General features: G+C 44.0%; 1 protein-coding gene across 2 annotated transcripts in view; it reads left to right on the top strand.

Annotated features, from left to right (window-relative positions):
• The window catches only part of dock1 (dedicator of cytokinesis 1), a 350480-nt gene that overhangs the window by 277526 nt on the left and 54318 nt on the right, over window positions 1-18636 (top strand). For both annotated transcript variants that reach the window (XM_056297765.1, XM_056297766.1), the window contains exons 38-40: window positions 10539-10658; window positions 12661-12750; window positions 12918-13022. In XM_056297765.1, the coding sequence (XP_056153740.1) occupies window positions 10539-10658; window positions 12661-12750; window positions 12918-13022 (315 nt within the window). The remainder of the gene's footprint in view (window positions 1-10538; window positions 10659-12660; window positions 12751-12917; window positions 13023-18636) is intronic.

Raw genomic sequence — 18636 nt, 5'->3', positions numbered from 1 at the left:
CCAGAGCATGGAGGAGGTACCAGGAGACAGGCCAGTACACCAGGAGACGTGGAGGGGGCCGCAGGAGGACAACAACCCCGCAGCAGGACCGCTATCTGGTCCTTTGTGCAAGGAGGAACAGGAGGAGCACTGCCGGAGCCCTAAAAAACGACCTTCAACAGGCCACTAATGTGCAGGTTTCTGCTCAAACAGTGAGAAACAGAATGCATGAGGATGGTATGAGGGCCCGACGTCCACAATTGGGGCCTGTGCTCACAGCCCAACACCGTGCAGCCCGATTGACCTTTGCCAGAGAACATCTTGGTTGGCAGATTCGCCATTGGCGCCCTGTGCTCTTCACAGATGAGAGCAGGTTCACACTGAACACATGTGACAGACGTGAGAGAGTCTGGAGACGCTGTGGAGAACATTCTGCTGCCTGCAACATCCTCCAGCATGACCGGTTTGGCGGTGGGTCAGTGATGGTCTGGGGAGGCATATCCTTAGAGGGCCGCACAGACCTCTACGTGCTAGCCAGAGGTACCATGACTGCCATTAGGTACCGGGATGAGATCCTCAGACCCATTGTCAGACCATATGCTGGTGCAGTGGGCCCTGGGTTCCTGCTCATGCATGACAATGCTCGTCCTCATGTGGCCAGTGTGTCAGCAGTTCCTGTATGTCAAGGGCATTGATGCTATGGACTGGCCTGCACGTTCCCCAGACCTGAATCCAATCGAGCACCTCTGGGACATCATGTCTCGTACCATCCGCCAACGCGATGTCGCACCACAGACTGTCCAGGAGTTGACCGATGCCCTGATCCAGGTCTGGGAGGAGATCCCTCAGGAGACCATCCGTTGTTTCATCAGGAGCATGCCCAGACGTTGTAGGGAGTGCATACAGGCACGTGGAGGCCACACACACTACTGAGCCTCATTTTGAATCGTCTTGAAGAATTTCCACAGAAGTTGGATCAGCCTATGTTCTCATTTTCCACTTTGATTTTGAGTATGATTCTGAATCCAGACCTTAATGGGCTAATGATTTTGATTTCCATTGATCATTCTTAGGTTATTTTGCTCTAAACACATTCCTCTGTCTAATAAATAAAGATTTTCAGCTGAAATATTTCATTCATCGAGGTCTATATTGTGTTTTTAGGTGTTCTTTATTTTTTTGAGCAGTGTATTAGTCGGTATTAGTCGATTATTAGTCGGATACGTCGGTTTGGTGTCCTGACTGACAGTCTTAATTTCATACTTCGTGCATGTACATTGGAAATTAAAAGAACGAGAAGTCATCTACGATGGATTTTCTCACAGGACTAAACACCCCCACAGTAATATTTTGGGGAGTGATTAAGAAAAACACATAAGCCATGTGTGGCTTGTTAATAAGAGTCACAGGTGTGTGATGTGATAAAGTACATCCTCCACATTGTCCTGTGAATACAATCAGGACACGGCGATTGTTCCAGCTTAAAAATTAAAGCCTTTGGTGCTTTGATTTCGTGCAGTGCAACACACGGCACCTCTGCTCTGGGGAGGTTGCCACCACATCATTTATAGTACCTTAATCTTGACACCTTCTCAAACATGATGGAGTCGAGAATTGGATTAGATAAAACTTAACTGATCCCTGTGGCCAAATTGACTCACAGCATCAGCACATAATACAATATAGCCATGGACCATAGAGAACAAATAAAGCTACGAGTAGATATTTAAATACAGAGAGGCAAATGGGACATAAAATCCTTCCCAACCCAACAACAATATAAACAGAAAGGGTAAACGAATTATGAGATTGTGTACTATTACATGTTATGTGCATGTAGAAAGACCCATTTGATATCACCGCACTTGAACATGTAGACCAGATCATGTTAAGTACAATGCATGGATGTAGAAGACTATTTAAATATAGAAAATTGCATCACATATGCCGTATGCAAGAAGCAGCAGTAACACCAGGACTACGCATTTATAGAAATAGTGAAATAAATGCGAAATGTATGAAATAAGAGAAAGGAAAATGCAATGTCATATACTAAATGCAACATAATTGGCATGGCTCATGTGTTTGAAATCTATTGTAAAAATTAGAATGTCAATATAAAGATGTCAATGGAATTTTATATTTATATATAAGCAACTTTGAGTATTAGAAAAGCGCTATATAAGTTTAATTTGTTATATATATATATATATATATATATATATATATATATATATATATATATATATATACACTACCGTTCAAAAGTTTGGGATCACCCAAACAATTTCGTGTTTTCCATGAAAAGTCACACTTATTCACCACCATATGTTGTGAAATGAATAGAAAATAGAGTCAAGACATTGACAAGGTTAGAAATAACAGGCTCTAACCAGAGTAGAAAAAGAAGTGGGAGGCCGCGTTGCACAACTGAGCAAGAAGATAAGTACATTAGAGTCTCTAGTTTGAGAAACAGACGCCTCACAGGTCCCCAACTGGCATCTTCATTAAATAGTACCTGTTAGAGCCTGTTTGTGCTGTCCTCTGAAGGGAGTAGTACACACCGGTGTAGGAAATCTTCAATTTCTTAGCAATTTCTCGCATGGAATAGCCTTCATTTCTAAGAACAAGAATAGACTGTCGAGTTTCAGATGAAAGTTCTCTTTTTCTGGCCATTTTGAGCGTTTAATTGACCCCACAAATGTGATGCTCCAGAAACTCAATCTGCTCAAAGAAGTGCCCATCCAACCAATCCAACTTGTGGGAGCTGCTTCTGGAAGCGTGGGGTGCAATTTCTCCAGATTACCTCAACAAATTAACAGCTAGAATGCCAAAGGTCTGCAATGCTGTAATTGCTGCAAATGGAGGATTCTTTGACGAAAGCAAAGTTTGATGTAAAAAAAATCTTATTTCAAATACAAATCATTATTTCTAACCTTGTCAATGTCTTGACTCTATTTTCTATTCATTTCACAACATATGGTGGTGAATAAGTGTGACTTTTCATGGAAAACACAAAATTGTTTGGGTGATCCCAAACTTTTGAACGGTAGTGTATATATATATATATATATATATATATATATATATATATATATATATATATATATATATAAACTTTGTTAAAAGAAACACTTAACGGTAGGAAAAGTGCTCACCAAATAAGGAGCAAAATGAAACATGACACTCTCATAAAGAATTTACTTGAATCACTGGATTATACTAAAAATCAAATCAAATCAATTTTATTTGTATAGCCCAATATCACAAATTACAAATTTGCCTCTGTGGGCTTAACAGCAACGCAACATCCTGTCCTTAGACCCTCTCATCGGATAAGGAAAAACTCCCTAAAAAAACCCTTTAACAGGGAGAAAAAATAGTAAGAAACCTCAGGGAGAGCAACAGAGGAGGGATCTCTCTCCCAAGACGGACAGCGTGCAATGGATGTTGTGTTCACGCAATTTACATAATACAACACTGAAAGAGGATAACAGAATTATAATGGACATAAAATTTATGAAGAACATGATGCACAGGATGCCAAGCAGTGTCCACGTGCCAACGGAGCAGTCCAGGACCCAAGCCACGCGACCAGCATCATCATGTACTAAGAAAAACTTAGGTGAGTAGTGGAAGGGCAGGCAGCATCCAAATGGCGGCCACCATCACCATGGAGACCTAGGAGGAGAACCGACCGCACATGCATGCAAGAGAGACTCACATGAAACCATTCAAACACAGAGAAAGAGAAAGGAGAAGACATCATTCAGAGAGAGAGAAAAGACATGTTAGAGAAGAGAACAGTTTGCAATAGTCATTAGCGATAATCAATTAAGTCATCAATTCGTCATAATCTATACTCGATAATCTCGTCGGCAGAAGATTGGTGGGGATAAATTCATTGAGACAGCGAACCAACCCGCCATCCAATACAGGCTGTGAAGCACCCAACTCAAAGGCAACTAGTTGTAAACTAAGGCAAAAAGATGAGTTTTAAGTTTGGATTTAAAGGACTCAACAGACTCCGATTGTCTGATGGCAGCAGGCAGTTTATTCCACAAAAATTGAGCCCGATAGGACAAGACCCTGCCACCAGCTGACTTCTTTTTAACTTTGGGTACACACAGGAGCCCTGTATTTTGAGAACGAAGTGCTCGAGATGGCATGTAAGGTTTAAGGAGATCAGATAGGTAGGACGGAGCAAGCCCATTTAGGATTTTATAAGTCAGCAGAAGCACCTTGTATTCTGATCTAACATGGATAGGAAGCCAATGAAGGGAGGCAAGAATTGGTGTAATATGGTCAAATTTCCTAGTTTTAATTAGGATTCTAGCAGCAGCATTCTGAACCATCTGAAGACTTTTAGTACTAGAATGTGGCAGACCTGAGAACAGAACATTACAGTAATCAAGTCTGGATGAAACAAATGCATGTATTAGAATCTCTGCGTCAGCCATGGAGAGAAAAGACCGAACTTTAGATATGTTACGTAAATGAAAAAAGGCAGTCTTGGTGATTTCTTTAATGTGCTTATCAAAGGAAAGGCTGGGATCAAACGTAACACCAAGATTTTTGGCTGCCACACTTTGTGAAACCACAGAGTTGTCGATTGTTATCGTTACTTGATCAAATTGGTGTCTGTGTCTAGCAGGGCCAATGACTAGCATCTCGGTTTTATCTGAATTTAAAAGCAGAAAGTTAAGTGACATCCAGTTTTTCACAGTAGCCAAGCAGGCCTCTAAGTTAGTGATTTGAGTATGATCATCAGCCCTTATAGGCACATACAGCTGAGTATCATCAGCATAGCAATGGAAATTTATTCCATAACTGCGTATAATTTGGCCAAGAGGTGTAATGTAAAGAGAGAAAAGCAGAGGGCCAAGTACTGAGCCCTGTGGCAAACCATGTTTAATGTCAGAAAAATTTGATATAATATTATTATAGCAGACACAATGTGTTCTTCCAGATAAGTAGGGCTTAAGCCAAGAGAGAGCTAAGCCAGTGACACCAAAATTACAATTTAATCTATCCAAAAGTATACAGTGATCAATAGTGTGAAAGGCTGCACTGAGGTCCAGTAGTAGAAGCACAGAAGTGGAATCAGAGTCGATCGCCAGTAGAAGATCATACTATATATATTATATATTATAATATTTTATATATTATATAATATATAGTTATATATATGTTTATACAACTATATATAAAGATCATTAAAATGATGTGTGTGTGTGTGTGTGTGTGTATATACACTCACTGGCCACTTTATTTGGTACACCTTGCCAGTACCGGGTTGGACCCCCTTTTGCCTTCAGAACTGCCTTAATCTTTCATGGCATAGATTCAACAAGGTACTGGAAACATTCCTCAGAGAGTTTGGTCCATATTGACATAGCATCACGCAGTTGCTGCAGATTTGTCGGCTGCACATCCATGATGCAAATCTCCCGGTCCGCCACATCCCAAAGGTGCTCTATTGGATTGAGATCTGGTGACTGTGGAGGCCATTTGAGTACAGTGAACTCATTGTCATGTTCAAGAAACCAGTCTGAGATGATTCGAGCTTTATGACATGGCGTGTTATCCTGCAGGAAGTAGCCATCAGAAGATGGGAACACTGTTGTCATAAAGGGATGGACATGGTCAGCAACAATACTCAGGTAGGCTGTGGCGTTGACACAATGCTCAATTGGTACTAAGGGGCCCAAAGTGTGCCAAGAAAATATCCCCCACACCATTACACCACCACCACCACCAGCCTGAACCGTTGATACAAGGCAGGATGGATCCATGCTTTCATGTTGTTGACGCCAAATTCTGACCCTACCATCCGAATGTCGCAGCAGAAATCGAGACTCATCAGACCAGGCAACGTTTTTCCAATCTTCTATTGTCCAATTTTGGTGAGTCTGTGCGAATTGTAGCCTCAGTTTCCTGTTCTTAGCTGACAGGAGTGGCACCCGGTGTGGTCTTCTGCCGCTGTAGCCCATCTGCCTCAAGGTTCGACGTGTTGTGCGTTCAGAGATGCTCTTCTGCATACCTCGGTTGTAATGAGTGGTTATTTGAGTTACTGTTGCCTTTCTGTCAGCTCGAACCAGTCTGGCCATTCTCGTCTGACCTCTGGCATCAACAAGGCATTTTCGCCCACAGAACTGCCGCTCACTGGATATTTTCTCTTTTTCGGACCATTCTCTGTAAACCCTAGAGATGGTTGTGTGTGAAAATCCCAGTAGATCAGCAGTTTCTGAAATACTCAGACCAGCCCGTCTGGCACCAACAACCATGCCACGTTCAAAGTCACTTAAATCACCTTTCTTCCCCATTCTGATGCTCGGTTTGAACTGCAGCAGATCGTCTTGACCATGTCTACATGCCTAAATGCATTGAGTTGCTGCCATGTGATTGGCTGATTAGAAATGTGCGTTAACGAGCAGTTGGACAGGTGTGCCTAATAAAGTGGCCGGTGAGTGTATGTATATATACACCTAGTTGTCTATACATATAGAGTATACAGCAGTTATTTGCAGGAGAAAAAAAATCTGTACAATCTGATGTAGTATGTATTAGTTCGGGGGGGGGGGATGGAAGAAGTCCAGGTAGTTCTTATGAGCAGTTCAGTTCAGTTTAAATCAGGTTAGTTTGGGCCCCCTGCTTCAGCTTTAATTGAGGTCAGTGTTGCAGAAGGCGGTGTGTATTTGATCCTAAACAATGCTCACTGTACTGCTTGCTGCACCTTTGAAGAGGGAGCTGAGGGGCTGACAGTGCTCCACAGCTGTGTCAGCATGTTGAGAGAGCATGGGAGGTATTATCTAAGATGGAATTCAGCTTCCAACTTATCCTCACCTCTGATTCTGTGTGGGGGGAGGTGTCTCCACTGGACCAGTCTTTATTTTGCTGATGTTAAGATAACGGCCATTCTCTTTGCACCATGTGGTACCCGAAGCTCCCTACCGTGCTCCTTTTCCACTGGGATATGCCTGGCCTCCGCTGTAAACATATTGTTCAGGGGACAAACAATGAGATGGATTATGGACCACCATTATAGCCGTGTTGTAGTCCATAATAGGGATCATAATAACAGAGCACAATAAGGCTGGGTGGTGCTGACGGCACCAGAGAAATCAAAGTATTTGCTACTTCACTTCCTGGTTCTTTTGTGTGCATGCAAGCTATGTGAAAGTAATAAATGCCACCATCATCAATGCCTAAGTGGGCCCAATATAAAAATTGGAGGGGAGCGGTACTCGCGTAAATTCACAGCACATTGCGCCCTGTCCATCAAGTAGGGCTTGAGGTGCTGCAGGTTCAGCCTTGCAAAGTTTCTACATCTTATGCAAAGTCAGCGCCACTGGCCTGTAGTTATCAAGGGTGCTGGGACTTCATGCAGAATGGTTTCCACAGTGCAAACATCCTTTCCAGACCCAGATGAGTCCAAGAAGTCCATGTGGGCCTGTTATCTTGTTTTTGAGTATCTTTTTTTTCTTCTTCTTTTTTTTTTTTTTTTTTGATCTTAAAAAAAATGAATCGGGCACATCAAAGGCGCAGTTGGAAAAGGGTTTGATTAGAAGGAATATATTATCAGTAGGAGTGCCAGGGGCTGTCTTCAATTACAGCCAATCAAATCAGCGCCTCTCATTCCCTTTAAAAGCAGGGCGCGGTCTCTGCCATGGCGAACTGCCAATCTCATAATGGACGGCGGAAGTCCAGACTGGCTAAGGCAGAAAACGCTTCTCCCAGAAGGAAACCAATGTCTTTGTTCAGGAGGTGCAGGGTCACCAAGTGCGCACCCAACAGACGTTAACACTAATTCCAATGTGATATGAGACAACAAGCAAACATGATTATTTGACAGGCTACTGTTTAACGTGTCTTCATTCTCACCAGCGTCTTTCTCTCCTTCGCATTCTATGAAGACAGCAGGAGACCTTAAATAGTTGTGATTACGGATCAATTAGCCTACGCAATCAGTTTGTTCTTTCAGGTTGATTGAGGATAATTGAAATATTGAAATCCCCGTCACCATGTTGTTTTCCATTGGTAATGACGCACATTGATGTTTTATGTTGGAAGACAATGATACACGTGCAGCTATTTCGTTTTGTGATTAAAAAGGTTTAGGACAATAATCATTAGTTAAATCATTCATGAAGTAGGCCAAACGTGGCGTGTGTGATTTGGATAAGTCTATGCATGGTGCACCTTCGCATAAAGCCCGGAAACTACCACACAACGCCTGCGTCCACGCTAAGATGTGGTCTGACCAGGCGGGGGCGTCCTGGTGGTGTGGTGGTCTATTCTGTTGCTTGCCAACATGGGGATCACCGGTTTGAATCCCCGTGTTACCTCTGGCTTGGTCAGGCATCCCTACAGACACAATTGGCCGTGTCTGCGGGTGGGAAGCCGGATGTGGGTATGTGTCATGGTCTCTGCACTAGCGCCTCCTCTGGTCGGTTGGGGTGCCAGTTCGGGGGGGGAATAGCGTGATCCTCCCATGTGCTATGTCCCCCTGGTGAAACTCCTCACTGTCAGGTGAATAGAAGCGGCTGGCGACTCCACATGTATCGGAGGAGGCATGTGGTAGTCTGCAGCCCTCCCCGGATCAGCAGAGGCGGTGGAGCAGTGACCAGGACGGCTTGGAAGAGTGGGGTAATTGGCCAAGTACAACTGGGGAGAAAAAAGGGGGGGAAAATCCGGGAAAAAAACCTGATAATTTGACACCGAACTAGCACTGCGCCACCTGATTTTGACTGACACACCCTCCCTCTACTGCGCCCCCACACCCATTTTGGCTCAAGCAGTGTCACGGCGAGCCCGGAAATTAGCAAACGCGTCCAGGCGAGAGAAAAAAACGCCTTGTGCCAAATGAAATTGTCACTGCGGCTGTGTTAGCACTACCGCCGGCCTTGCAGTGTCCGAAAACGGGAGCCCGAGATCGAAATACAACTCACCGCAGTGCTGTGGTGTGTATTCCCAGCCGAGTTTTGATAAACACAAACTTTGGAGTTGTTTCTCTCTGTCTTTCATCCAAAAATGGTTGCACCCGCATCTCAATTTGATTTGCATAAATAGCTGACTGCTTCAGCCTTTGTAGCGGTCCCGACAGGGGAGACACACACACACACAGAACCACCACAGTAGCACTTGCCGAAATTATTGTTATTTTAATTCAGCTCATTTCCAAACAGCTGTGGCATCCCAAAATGTTATATGTTCTTTGGTGAAGGTGATTTGGGGGGGGGGGCTTAATTATAGTGTAAAATTAGATTGATTTTGTTCCACCAGAGCCTGGTCAAATTCTTTCTTCTCCAATAAGCTTTTTCAAGTAGCCCTTGGAAGCGCTGTCTTTCTTTTGTACTTGCACACCGGTGCCTGTAAATGGCCCTGGCCATGAACGATGACTGTGTGATTTAGTGTCACTCTGTATGTCCGTCCACCAGCATTAATTATTTTATAGATAATGAAAAATAGGTCTAGGGAGAATAGTAGGCCTTTTCACCAAATACTCAGGATGTCGAATGTACAGCATTATGTGTACTGGACGGTGATGTATCAGCACTTTAATCCTATCGATACTGGGTCCTCGGTGACTTGCTGAATAAATGGATCTGCTTTTAACCATATAAGTGCTACAGCCCTGAAGTATTGCAGTCAATAAGCAGAGCCATAGTCTGTCCAGCATCTCCCTTCATGCCTCAGTAGGAAAATGCATAGCTGTTACTTTACCCACCCGCCCCCTGTTGCTGTGTATGTAAATGCCCAGGCTTTGCTACTCAAATGCGGGCCTCCAACTGAAGCTGGTCAAATTTGCCCCGATGTCTTTGCACTTCGCATTACTCGCCGCGGCATCGAGTGTCATTTACACCGCGGCGGTAATGTATCGGCCCCGACAGGCCCCGCAGTTGGATTACACCTCCTGAATACAGAGGCCAGTCAGATTGTCCGTCTCTGTGTTGGCCGAGCCGGTCTAGGCGCTCGAGAGTTCACAAAACTCTGTACTTGCAAAAAAAGAAGAAAGGAAAAAAAAAACTCTTCTGAATAGAGTGTGAGGTCAGCAGAAAAGAATATCCCTTTAATCTTGTTCTTTTTTCCCCCCAATATTCCTCTTCTTCCCGAGCCATTGTTTACAGAATCAGGCAGAATCTTTAATGAATTATAATATGCGGGGACATAAATCAGTCATATCTGATGAGTGAGGACTTAAGTAATGCCCCCCTCCTCTCCCCCGCTTCACTCCACTGGATTGGCTTCAGTGGGCTGGACTGCAGGAGCATTGTTCTGTACTGTAGGAATCCACAGAAAATATTAGCTAGAGAATCATGTGCACTGCATCGCCCTGCTCTGAATCACGGGATGTATACCAAAGCCTGTTGAGTTGCCAGTTTGCATGTTTCCGTGTGACCGTGTCAGAGTGCAGGGCAAGCTTCAACAGAATCAATCCCTCTTTGCATCGGATACAAAACAAGGGTTGATTTCTTGTCACTGATGTTGCCTTTACTCTGTGTTGTGTTGCTCAGTGTCGATCATGACCCAGCGCTTACTGTCCTTTCTCTGTTTAGTGGTCAGATGAAGCTTGTGCGGCCCACCTGACGCAGAGAGACGGCTACCAGGCCACTACACAAGGGCAGCTCAAGGACCAGCTCTATCAGCAGATTATCAATTACTTCGACAAGGGCAAGGTAAGAGGCAGAGGCCACCAGCAGACAAGATCCTGCAGAATATAAGTGGCGGGTGTTGGCACAGACGTAGTGTGTCACAGCTTATCAAGAGGAGATGCGATTCGTTAAATTGGATAACACCCCCACTCCTGACACATCAGGATGTTTTGATGCTGTCATTTCTGTAAAGTACCTCCTCTGGCTAGGGGGAACTAGTGCTGCAGAGGAGCTACTGTACAGCAGTTTTTTCCACTTCCCTTTGTATGAACCGAGGAATCTAAATGACCCACATTTTTTGGATTATCTGATCTTTCATAAATGAACCAAGAAGGGGCATTCAGGTAGCGTAGTGCAGCGTTTCCCAACCCAGTCCTCAAGGAACCCGTATCCTGCAGATTTTCATTGCAACTCTGCATATAGGTAGCCCTGCTTGTACTTAACCAATCATCTCACAGCACTTAATTATGCAAGTTGCGCAACATCTGACATAATTCATTGCTGATTGGTTGAATAACTACAAACAGGTACCTATTCAGGGTTGCAAAGAAAATCTGCAGGATAGGGGTTCCTTGAGGACTGGGTTGGGAAACACTGGCGTAGTGGTCTATTCCGTTGCCTACCAACACGGGGATCACTGGTTCAAATCCCTGTGTTACCTCCGGCTTGGTCGGGCGTCCCTACATGCACAATTGGCTATGTCTGCGAGTGGGAAGCCGGATGTGGGTATGTGTCCTGGTCGTTGCAATAGCGCCTCCTCTGGTCAGTTGGGGTGCCTGTTCGGGGAGGAGGGGGAACTGGGGGGAATAGCGTGATCCTCCCACATGCTATCTCCCCCTGGCAGAACTCCTCACTGTCAGGTGAAAAGAAGTGGCTGGCGACTTCACATGTATCAGAGGAGGCATGTGGTAGTCTGCAGCCCTCCCCAGATCGGCAGAGGGGGTGGAGCAGCAACCGGGACGGCTTGGAACAGTGGGTTAATTGGCCGGGTACAATTAGGGAGAAAAAGGGGGGGGGGAAATCACAAAAAAAAAGAAGCAAGCAGTCATTTAATTTTTCAGAATAATTTTTTTTTCCTCTTTCCCCTTTCATGAACCTCTTACCTACTCCTCTCTCCTCCTCCACTTTAGTATAAAAACATGCTGTTTATAAATATCTCAAATTGAGCAAATCTGTCTCAGCCACAGGGTTGTGCTTTTGTATTTTTCTTTTCTTTTTTCCTCCTCCATTCCTCTTTTTTACTTCAGAGAAAATTGTTGTGTTTGTTAATTTAGCCTGGAAAGGACTGTATGAATATCATGAGGAGACCCATGCAGACAGGACCCATGCAGACAGGACACTCCCAGGCTTGATTTGTGCTGTCAGAGCTGAACAGCAAGCCAACCCACCTTGGTTGTCTAGCCTGCTGTCAGTCTTACAAAGCGGTTAGGATGTTTTACTGCGGCTGGGGGAAAAAACAACAACACATCAACACTCTGGAGAATGGTGCAGACTGAGCATCACAAGTTTCACCCAGAAAGTGGGTCCAGATGGACTAGTCGCCTCCTAATCTTTTTTTCTGGTGGCAGGCTGCTCTGAACAGCACTCTAGACTCAGCCAACCCCCAAGCCTGGCCCAGCTCGCTCACTTCAGACCAATCCAGTGTCAGGACACCACTTAAAAGGCCTTGCAAAACCCAATAAACAGATTTAAAAAAAAAAAAAGGCCTGTCGGTGTGTTCAAGGGCTTCTCATCCGGCCCCACGGCCACTCCACTTCACTGAGGGAATTGTTACTATGTGGAAATGCATCATTACAATCAATTTACTCTCAAGTGCACAATATCCGAGTCATACCATTTTCCGCATGAGGGTCTTTGATCCCAGCATGCACTCAGTTTTGTTGAGCGGATTAGTTTACAAAAAGGCAAATTTATGTTGATAGAGTTCATGTAATTCATGTTTCTGTGAATGGATTACTCTCCTTGAGGTTTTACCTTGTACATTTGTTAACTTAATCATTGGCTGTCTCTGTTATTTGTCCAATAGATGTGGGAGGAAGCCATTATTTTGGGAAAGGAACTGGCGGAACAGTACGAAAATGAAATGTTTGACTTTGAGCAGCTGAGTGCATCCTTGGTAAGAAACATACCTTTTTGTGACATAAATGTTGTAAACTTGGGGCACATTTCATGGTTTTGTGTGCAATGACCAGAGAGAGGTTTGGTTTGAAATGCTTTTTTTTCTTTTTTCGTTTTCTTATTACTGTTCATGTCCCTGAAGCTTGCCATTGTGTCCCCCAACAGCGCAAACAGGCCCAGTTCTATGAGAACATTGTGAAAGTGATCCGACCCAAGCCAGACTACTTTGCCGTGGGCTATTATGGCATGGGCTTCCCCTCCTTCCTCCGGGTAAGCAAACATGTGTGAGCACAAAATATTCTGCAACCTGCAAGCGGCTGATAGCTCTGCAACCATCTGCTAAGCGTGGGCGAGCTGCTTGCCAAAACAGACAATCAATAGGTTTACCAGCGCCGGAGCAGTCCTCGGCCCCAGCAGTCAATGACACCCCTCGCTTCCATCGCTTTGTGGTATTGTGGCGGGGATGCACTGTCCAACACCCCATCTGCTCTGGTTTTCAGTCTGTTTCGCACTCACAGAAACCAAGCTGCGAATCACAAGCAGCTGCTCCGAGCGCGAGTTGCACAGAAGATCCAGAACTTTCTGGATGGATGCCCTTAAGTGTGGGAGAGAGAGAGGTGTCATCCAAAAAGGGAGAGAGAGAGCTGAGAGAAAGATACATATGAAAGCAGTGTGTAAAAAAAGAAAAAGAAATTAAGGTTTACAGTCGAGAGTTAAGCTTTCACTTTCTTGATCTATAATTTCTCTCTCTCTCTCTCCCTCTCTCTCTCTCCAACAGCCTGTTGACTCATTTGCTACTTGGATCTGATTGGTATTTCTCTGTCTGTCTCTCTCTCTCTCTGTCTGTCTGTCCGTCCGTCTCGCTCTCTCTGTCTGTGTGTGTGTCTGTCTGTCTCTCTCTCTGTCTGACTGTCCGTCTCGCTCTCTCTCTGTCTGTGTGTGTGTCTCTCTCTCTGTCTGTCTCTCAGTCTCTGTCTGTCTGTCTGTCTGTCTGTCTTTGTCTCTCTGTGTCTGTGTGTGTGTGTGTGTCCCTCTCTCTGTCTGTGTGTGTCTCTCTCTCTGTCTGTCGGTCTATCTGTCTCTCTGTCTGTCAGGCTATGTGTGTGTGTGTGTGTGTGTCCCCTGTCTCTGTCTGTCTGTCTGTCTGTCTGTCTGTCTGTCTCTCCCTCTCTGAATGCTGTAAGTTGAACAGCTCTTCGATATCTACTCACCAACCTTATTTAGTGTCTTAGATCCTATTGGGTATAAATTTGGGAGCTAGTTTGCTTTCAGTCCCTGAAGAAGGGCTCTTACTCCCTCGCCGTATCAATTCTCATTTAAATGGAAAAGAAAATTGATTTAGGGAGATTTCTTTGTGATGCTGCATCGTGTCAGGCTTGGTTCTAGTTCAAAAAACCGTTTGCCTTGCCTGCTTTTACATATGGTTTCTTTTGTTTTAAGGCTTTCAGTTTGTTTTCTTGGTGAGAAATCCATTTATTTTTATCATGCATACTCACACACACACACACACACACACACACACACACACACACACACACACACACACACACACACACACACACACACACACGTAATCCTGGCCTTAGTCCTGGATGAAAAACATGAGTCTGAACGGCTGGTTTAAAGAATAGAAATCTTCCAATCATTGCTACTTTTATAATTCAGTTGTGGTGTATAACCGTTTCACAAGGTTCATTTACTACGAGGTTTTTTCTTTTTTTTCCTTTCATGCATCCCTCTTTACCCCCCTCATCTAGCAGTGCAGAAACTCCATTACAGATAGGCCAGCCTGTGCCTGCCTAATCTAGCTGGCCATTATAAAGGCCTTTGACAACTGTATGGAGTCATCTTTTCCTCGCTCTCTTGGAAGTGGACTGACCTGTGCAGAAGAGAGCAGGGGAGGTTTACACTAGGGTATCTATGCAAATAGAGACTTGTTCTTTTTTTTTTTTGGACCTGGTTAAAATTGGATTTCAATAAATGCCATTAAAATACCCAGACTTCGCTCCTCAGCTCTGTTCATCTGTCTGGAAATAATTGCTTCTCGTTCACGAGAAGACACAGGCTGCTCTGGCCGCTCAGCCCATATCTCATTACATATCGGCAACCCAGTTTTCTCTGAATCATTATTCTCCATGCAACATTTATGATCTGCAGAAGTGTTGTTGAACGAAAGCAGCCAAATAACTGAGGCTTTTGTCCTGATAGAAAGCTCAAAACTGATTGGTCATATAGAGATGAGAGCCATTACTCCTGCCTGAGGGGCTTCACATTGTCCTGTTTATTTGCTCTGAGATTGCACCCCCCCCTTGATATGTCTTGTAATTACATATTAATGCACAGCGCTTTCGCTCTCTGTGAGTGGATGGGCAAGCACCCATCTGTGGGCAACTAATTAAGATGAATGCAGTTTACAGAGTTTTTGTTTCACTCCCCACATTGCCGTTTGTGTTGTAGCATCGCCCGGGCCTCAGGGCATAGTCAATTATGTTAGAAAATCAATAGCCCTGATAAAGGCGTTTTGTATCCAACCCCCTCCTTAGGAATTGATTTTAGGCAAGGGTGCTTAATTCAGCTGCTTATGATGTATTAGTTGTTAATGTGGTAAGACATCAGTATAATCACTAGTCACAAACATGCTCCAAGAAACGCTGTGGATTCACAGATGCAGTGATGCATGGGCGGCACTGTGGCGCAGTGGTTATGGCAGTCGCCTCACAGTAAGAAGGTCCTGGGTTTGAGCCCAGGGGTAATCCAACCTTGGGGGTCATCCTCTGTGTTTGCATGTTCTCCCCGTGTCTGCGTGGGTTTCCTCCGGGTGCTCCGGTGTCCTCCCACAGTCCAAAGACATGCAGGTCAGGTGAATTGGCCATACTAAATTGTCCCTAGGTGTGAATATGTGTAAATGTGTGGGCCCTGTGATGGTCTGGAGGCATGTCTAGGATGTCTCCCCGCCTGCTGCCCAATGACTGCTGGGATAGGCTCCAGCATCCCCCGCAACCCTGAGAAGGATAAGCAGCTTGGATAATGGATGGATTCACAGATGCAGTTGCATCATCGGGGGGTCTCGAGTACCTCTCTTTGTTGGTACTGCAAAACACACAGGGTATTTGTTTGTTGTATGGGTTGGTATCTGTCACTATGCAGTCAAGTCGTTGCACAGGCGTATTTGTGGATTGTATGTCTTGTCATCGTTTGAGCCTTGAAATTCGAAAAAACCTTGTCAGACTGCTCCAGAGCCTAAGCGGGTATTGTTTTTGCCTGGGCTGTATAAACTAATAACTCACTTCCCACCTGTGGGGAGACAGACGCAGAGGTACTCTCGTTATTTCAAAGACCGATTTCTTCCGCACTGATTTCTCTGAGCTACATCAAGAGGACTCCCATCCAATCGCCATGTTTCCTCTCCTCATCCCTCACTTGTTATAAATTCCAGAACTCGCCCTTCTATTTCCACTTAATCCCCCCCCCACCCCCATATTGAGTTTATTGTGTGCATTCACCTTAAAGAAGAACAGAGGTTCTCTGAAAATTTATTTGAAATATGCATCCCAACACAGTGCATTTCCAGACATCTGGCTATGCACGGTCATGTTCTGTCATGCGGCGTTCCCTTGACAGACCGCTGAGCACGCTAACCGAGATGGGGAAAAGTTCACAGCTCATGCATTTTTAGGTACATGCTGTGCTTTTCCTCTCACATGACCACCTCTTTTTTTGGGGGGGGGGGCATGAACCAAGACGACCTTTTTGTCGGTACGAGCTCCAGTTGAACCTCATCTGGCCCAACAATATATTGAAAAGAAATGCCCATTTATCTCACACAACCTCAGCCTATCACTGACAGTTTTATTTTTTCTAACTTGGATAGTATTACAGGCAATACAGTGTGACGTGTGTCTTTCATATGTTTGCCTTAGTCCACTGTTTTGCCCATTTTCTTTCGAGTTGCTTCAGGTCTTGTTTCAATGAGCATGCCGTGGGAAAACTTTTAAAGCAGTTGGGTTTCATTTGAGTTTGCTAATATAGCAGCATCACTGTTTTCACTGTTTTTTACTGTCACTGTGTTTCACTTTAAGACTGTGAAAGTCTCTTTTGGTAACACTTTACAAAGGATGGCACTATTATGTATCATATCATAGTTATCATACTGTACTACGCACTCATAATTCCTTATGAATTTTATTTCTTTTTGGATTTTTACCCCTTTTTCTCCCCAATTGTACCCGGCCAATTACCCCATTCTTCCGAGCCATCCTGGTCGCTGCTCCACCCCCTCTGCCAATCCGGGGAGGGCTACAGACTACCACATGCCTCCTCCGATGCATGTGGAGTCGCCAGCCGCTTCTTTTCACCTGACAGTGAGGAGTTTCGCCAGGGGAATATAGCGCGTGGGAGGATCACGCTATTCCCCCCTGTTCCCCCTACCCCCCAAACAGGTGCCCCGACCGACCAGAGGAGGCGCTAGAGCAGCGACCAGGACACATACTCACGTCCGGCTTCCCACTCGCAGACACAGCCAATTGTGTCTGTACGGACGTACGACCAAGCCAAAGGTAACACAGGGTTTCGAACCAGCGATCCCCATGTTGGTAGGCAACGGAATAGACCACTATGCTACCGGGACGCCCATAATTCATCATAAATATAAAATATAAATTAATATAATGATAATAATTTATAATCTAATTAATAATGTATAATCATATATCATATTATTATATTTTATATTTTTGTTATAATCATTTATAGTTTATAATTATTTTATATATTATTCTCATTCTTTTTTTTTTATCCCCAAATCCCATTTACCCACATCCTGCTTCCCTCTATCTACTCCTACCCTGTCCCGCAGGCCCCTTCTCAGTACAGAATTAAACCACATTAGAGTAGGTTAGATATAAACACGGAAAAGGAAACAAATGAAACATAATAATCATAGTAAAGAAAGAAAGAAAAAGAAAGAAAGAAATGAGTAAATAACATAAAAGAATAACTACTGTACTAGCATCTGAGTCTTTAATGGTCTTTTTGGGCTTTATGAGGTTGGGTAACTGCTGGCTTTGTATGTGGTGGGCAAGCCACATAATTATCATAAATATTGTTAGAATTGTGTAAAGGCAAGTGTAATGCTTTGTAAAAATGTAAGTTGTAAATGATTTTCACGTATAATTAATTTTTATTATATTCCACCCACTGGCATTATAATATGGTATAATCCTAGCCTGTAATTATGAAGTATTATGATAAAATTAAATACACGCCTATGATCATTCTTAATTACATATTATGAAGCATTATACCCACTTGCACACACTCATAACTAATAATGTACTGTGATTGCATTATACAGTGTTATAAGTATGATTATAAGTGGTGCCTTTCTTTTTGTTCACCGGCTAAGAACGAGAGATCATCTTAGAATGACTAATTATCTCCCTCATCCTGAATTTCTTTGTCGTAACAGGCCAGTTCAGGTCTGAGGGTAATAAAACCAATACACGCTCCCCCAATCCTCCCCAGCATGCTTAACAACACCAGAATCTGTCTTCTCATGTGAATAGATATAAAAAATGATTTAGTTTTTGTGCTCAGTTTGGCCGCTTACTGGCAGGAAGGTTAGGCTGGTTCTTTCATAGCTTGAATGCATGACTCTGGAAATCAATGGGATTTTGTCACCTTATCTGTCAAAGCAAATTCATAAATGGTCCAAGGCATATTTCACGGCTGTAAATAAGAGATTCATGAGTGTGCCCTACATAATAATACATGGCGCTGTGTGTGTGTGTGTGTGTGTGTGTGTGTGTGTGTGTGTGTGTGTGTGTGTGTGTGTGTGTGTGTGTGTGTGTGTGTGTGTGTGTGAGCCTTTGTGTAGCCGGTGTCT

The sequence above is a fragment of the Lampris incognitus genome, chromosome 17 (assembly GCF_029633865.1).
Source record: "Lampris incognitus isolate fLamInc1 chromosome 17, fLamInc1.hap2, whole genome shotgun sequence".
Classification (NCBI taxonomy): domain Eukaryota; kingdom Metazoa; phylum Chordata; class Actinopteri; order Lampriformes; family Lampridae; genus Lampris; species Lampris incognitus.
The sequence above is the reverse complement of the archived record's forward strand: the minus strand, read 5'-3'. Positions and strand labels throughout refer to the sequence as shown.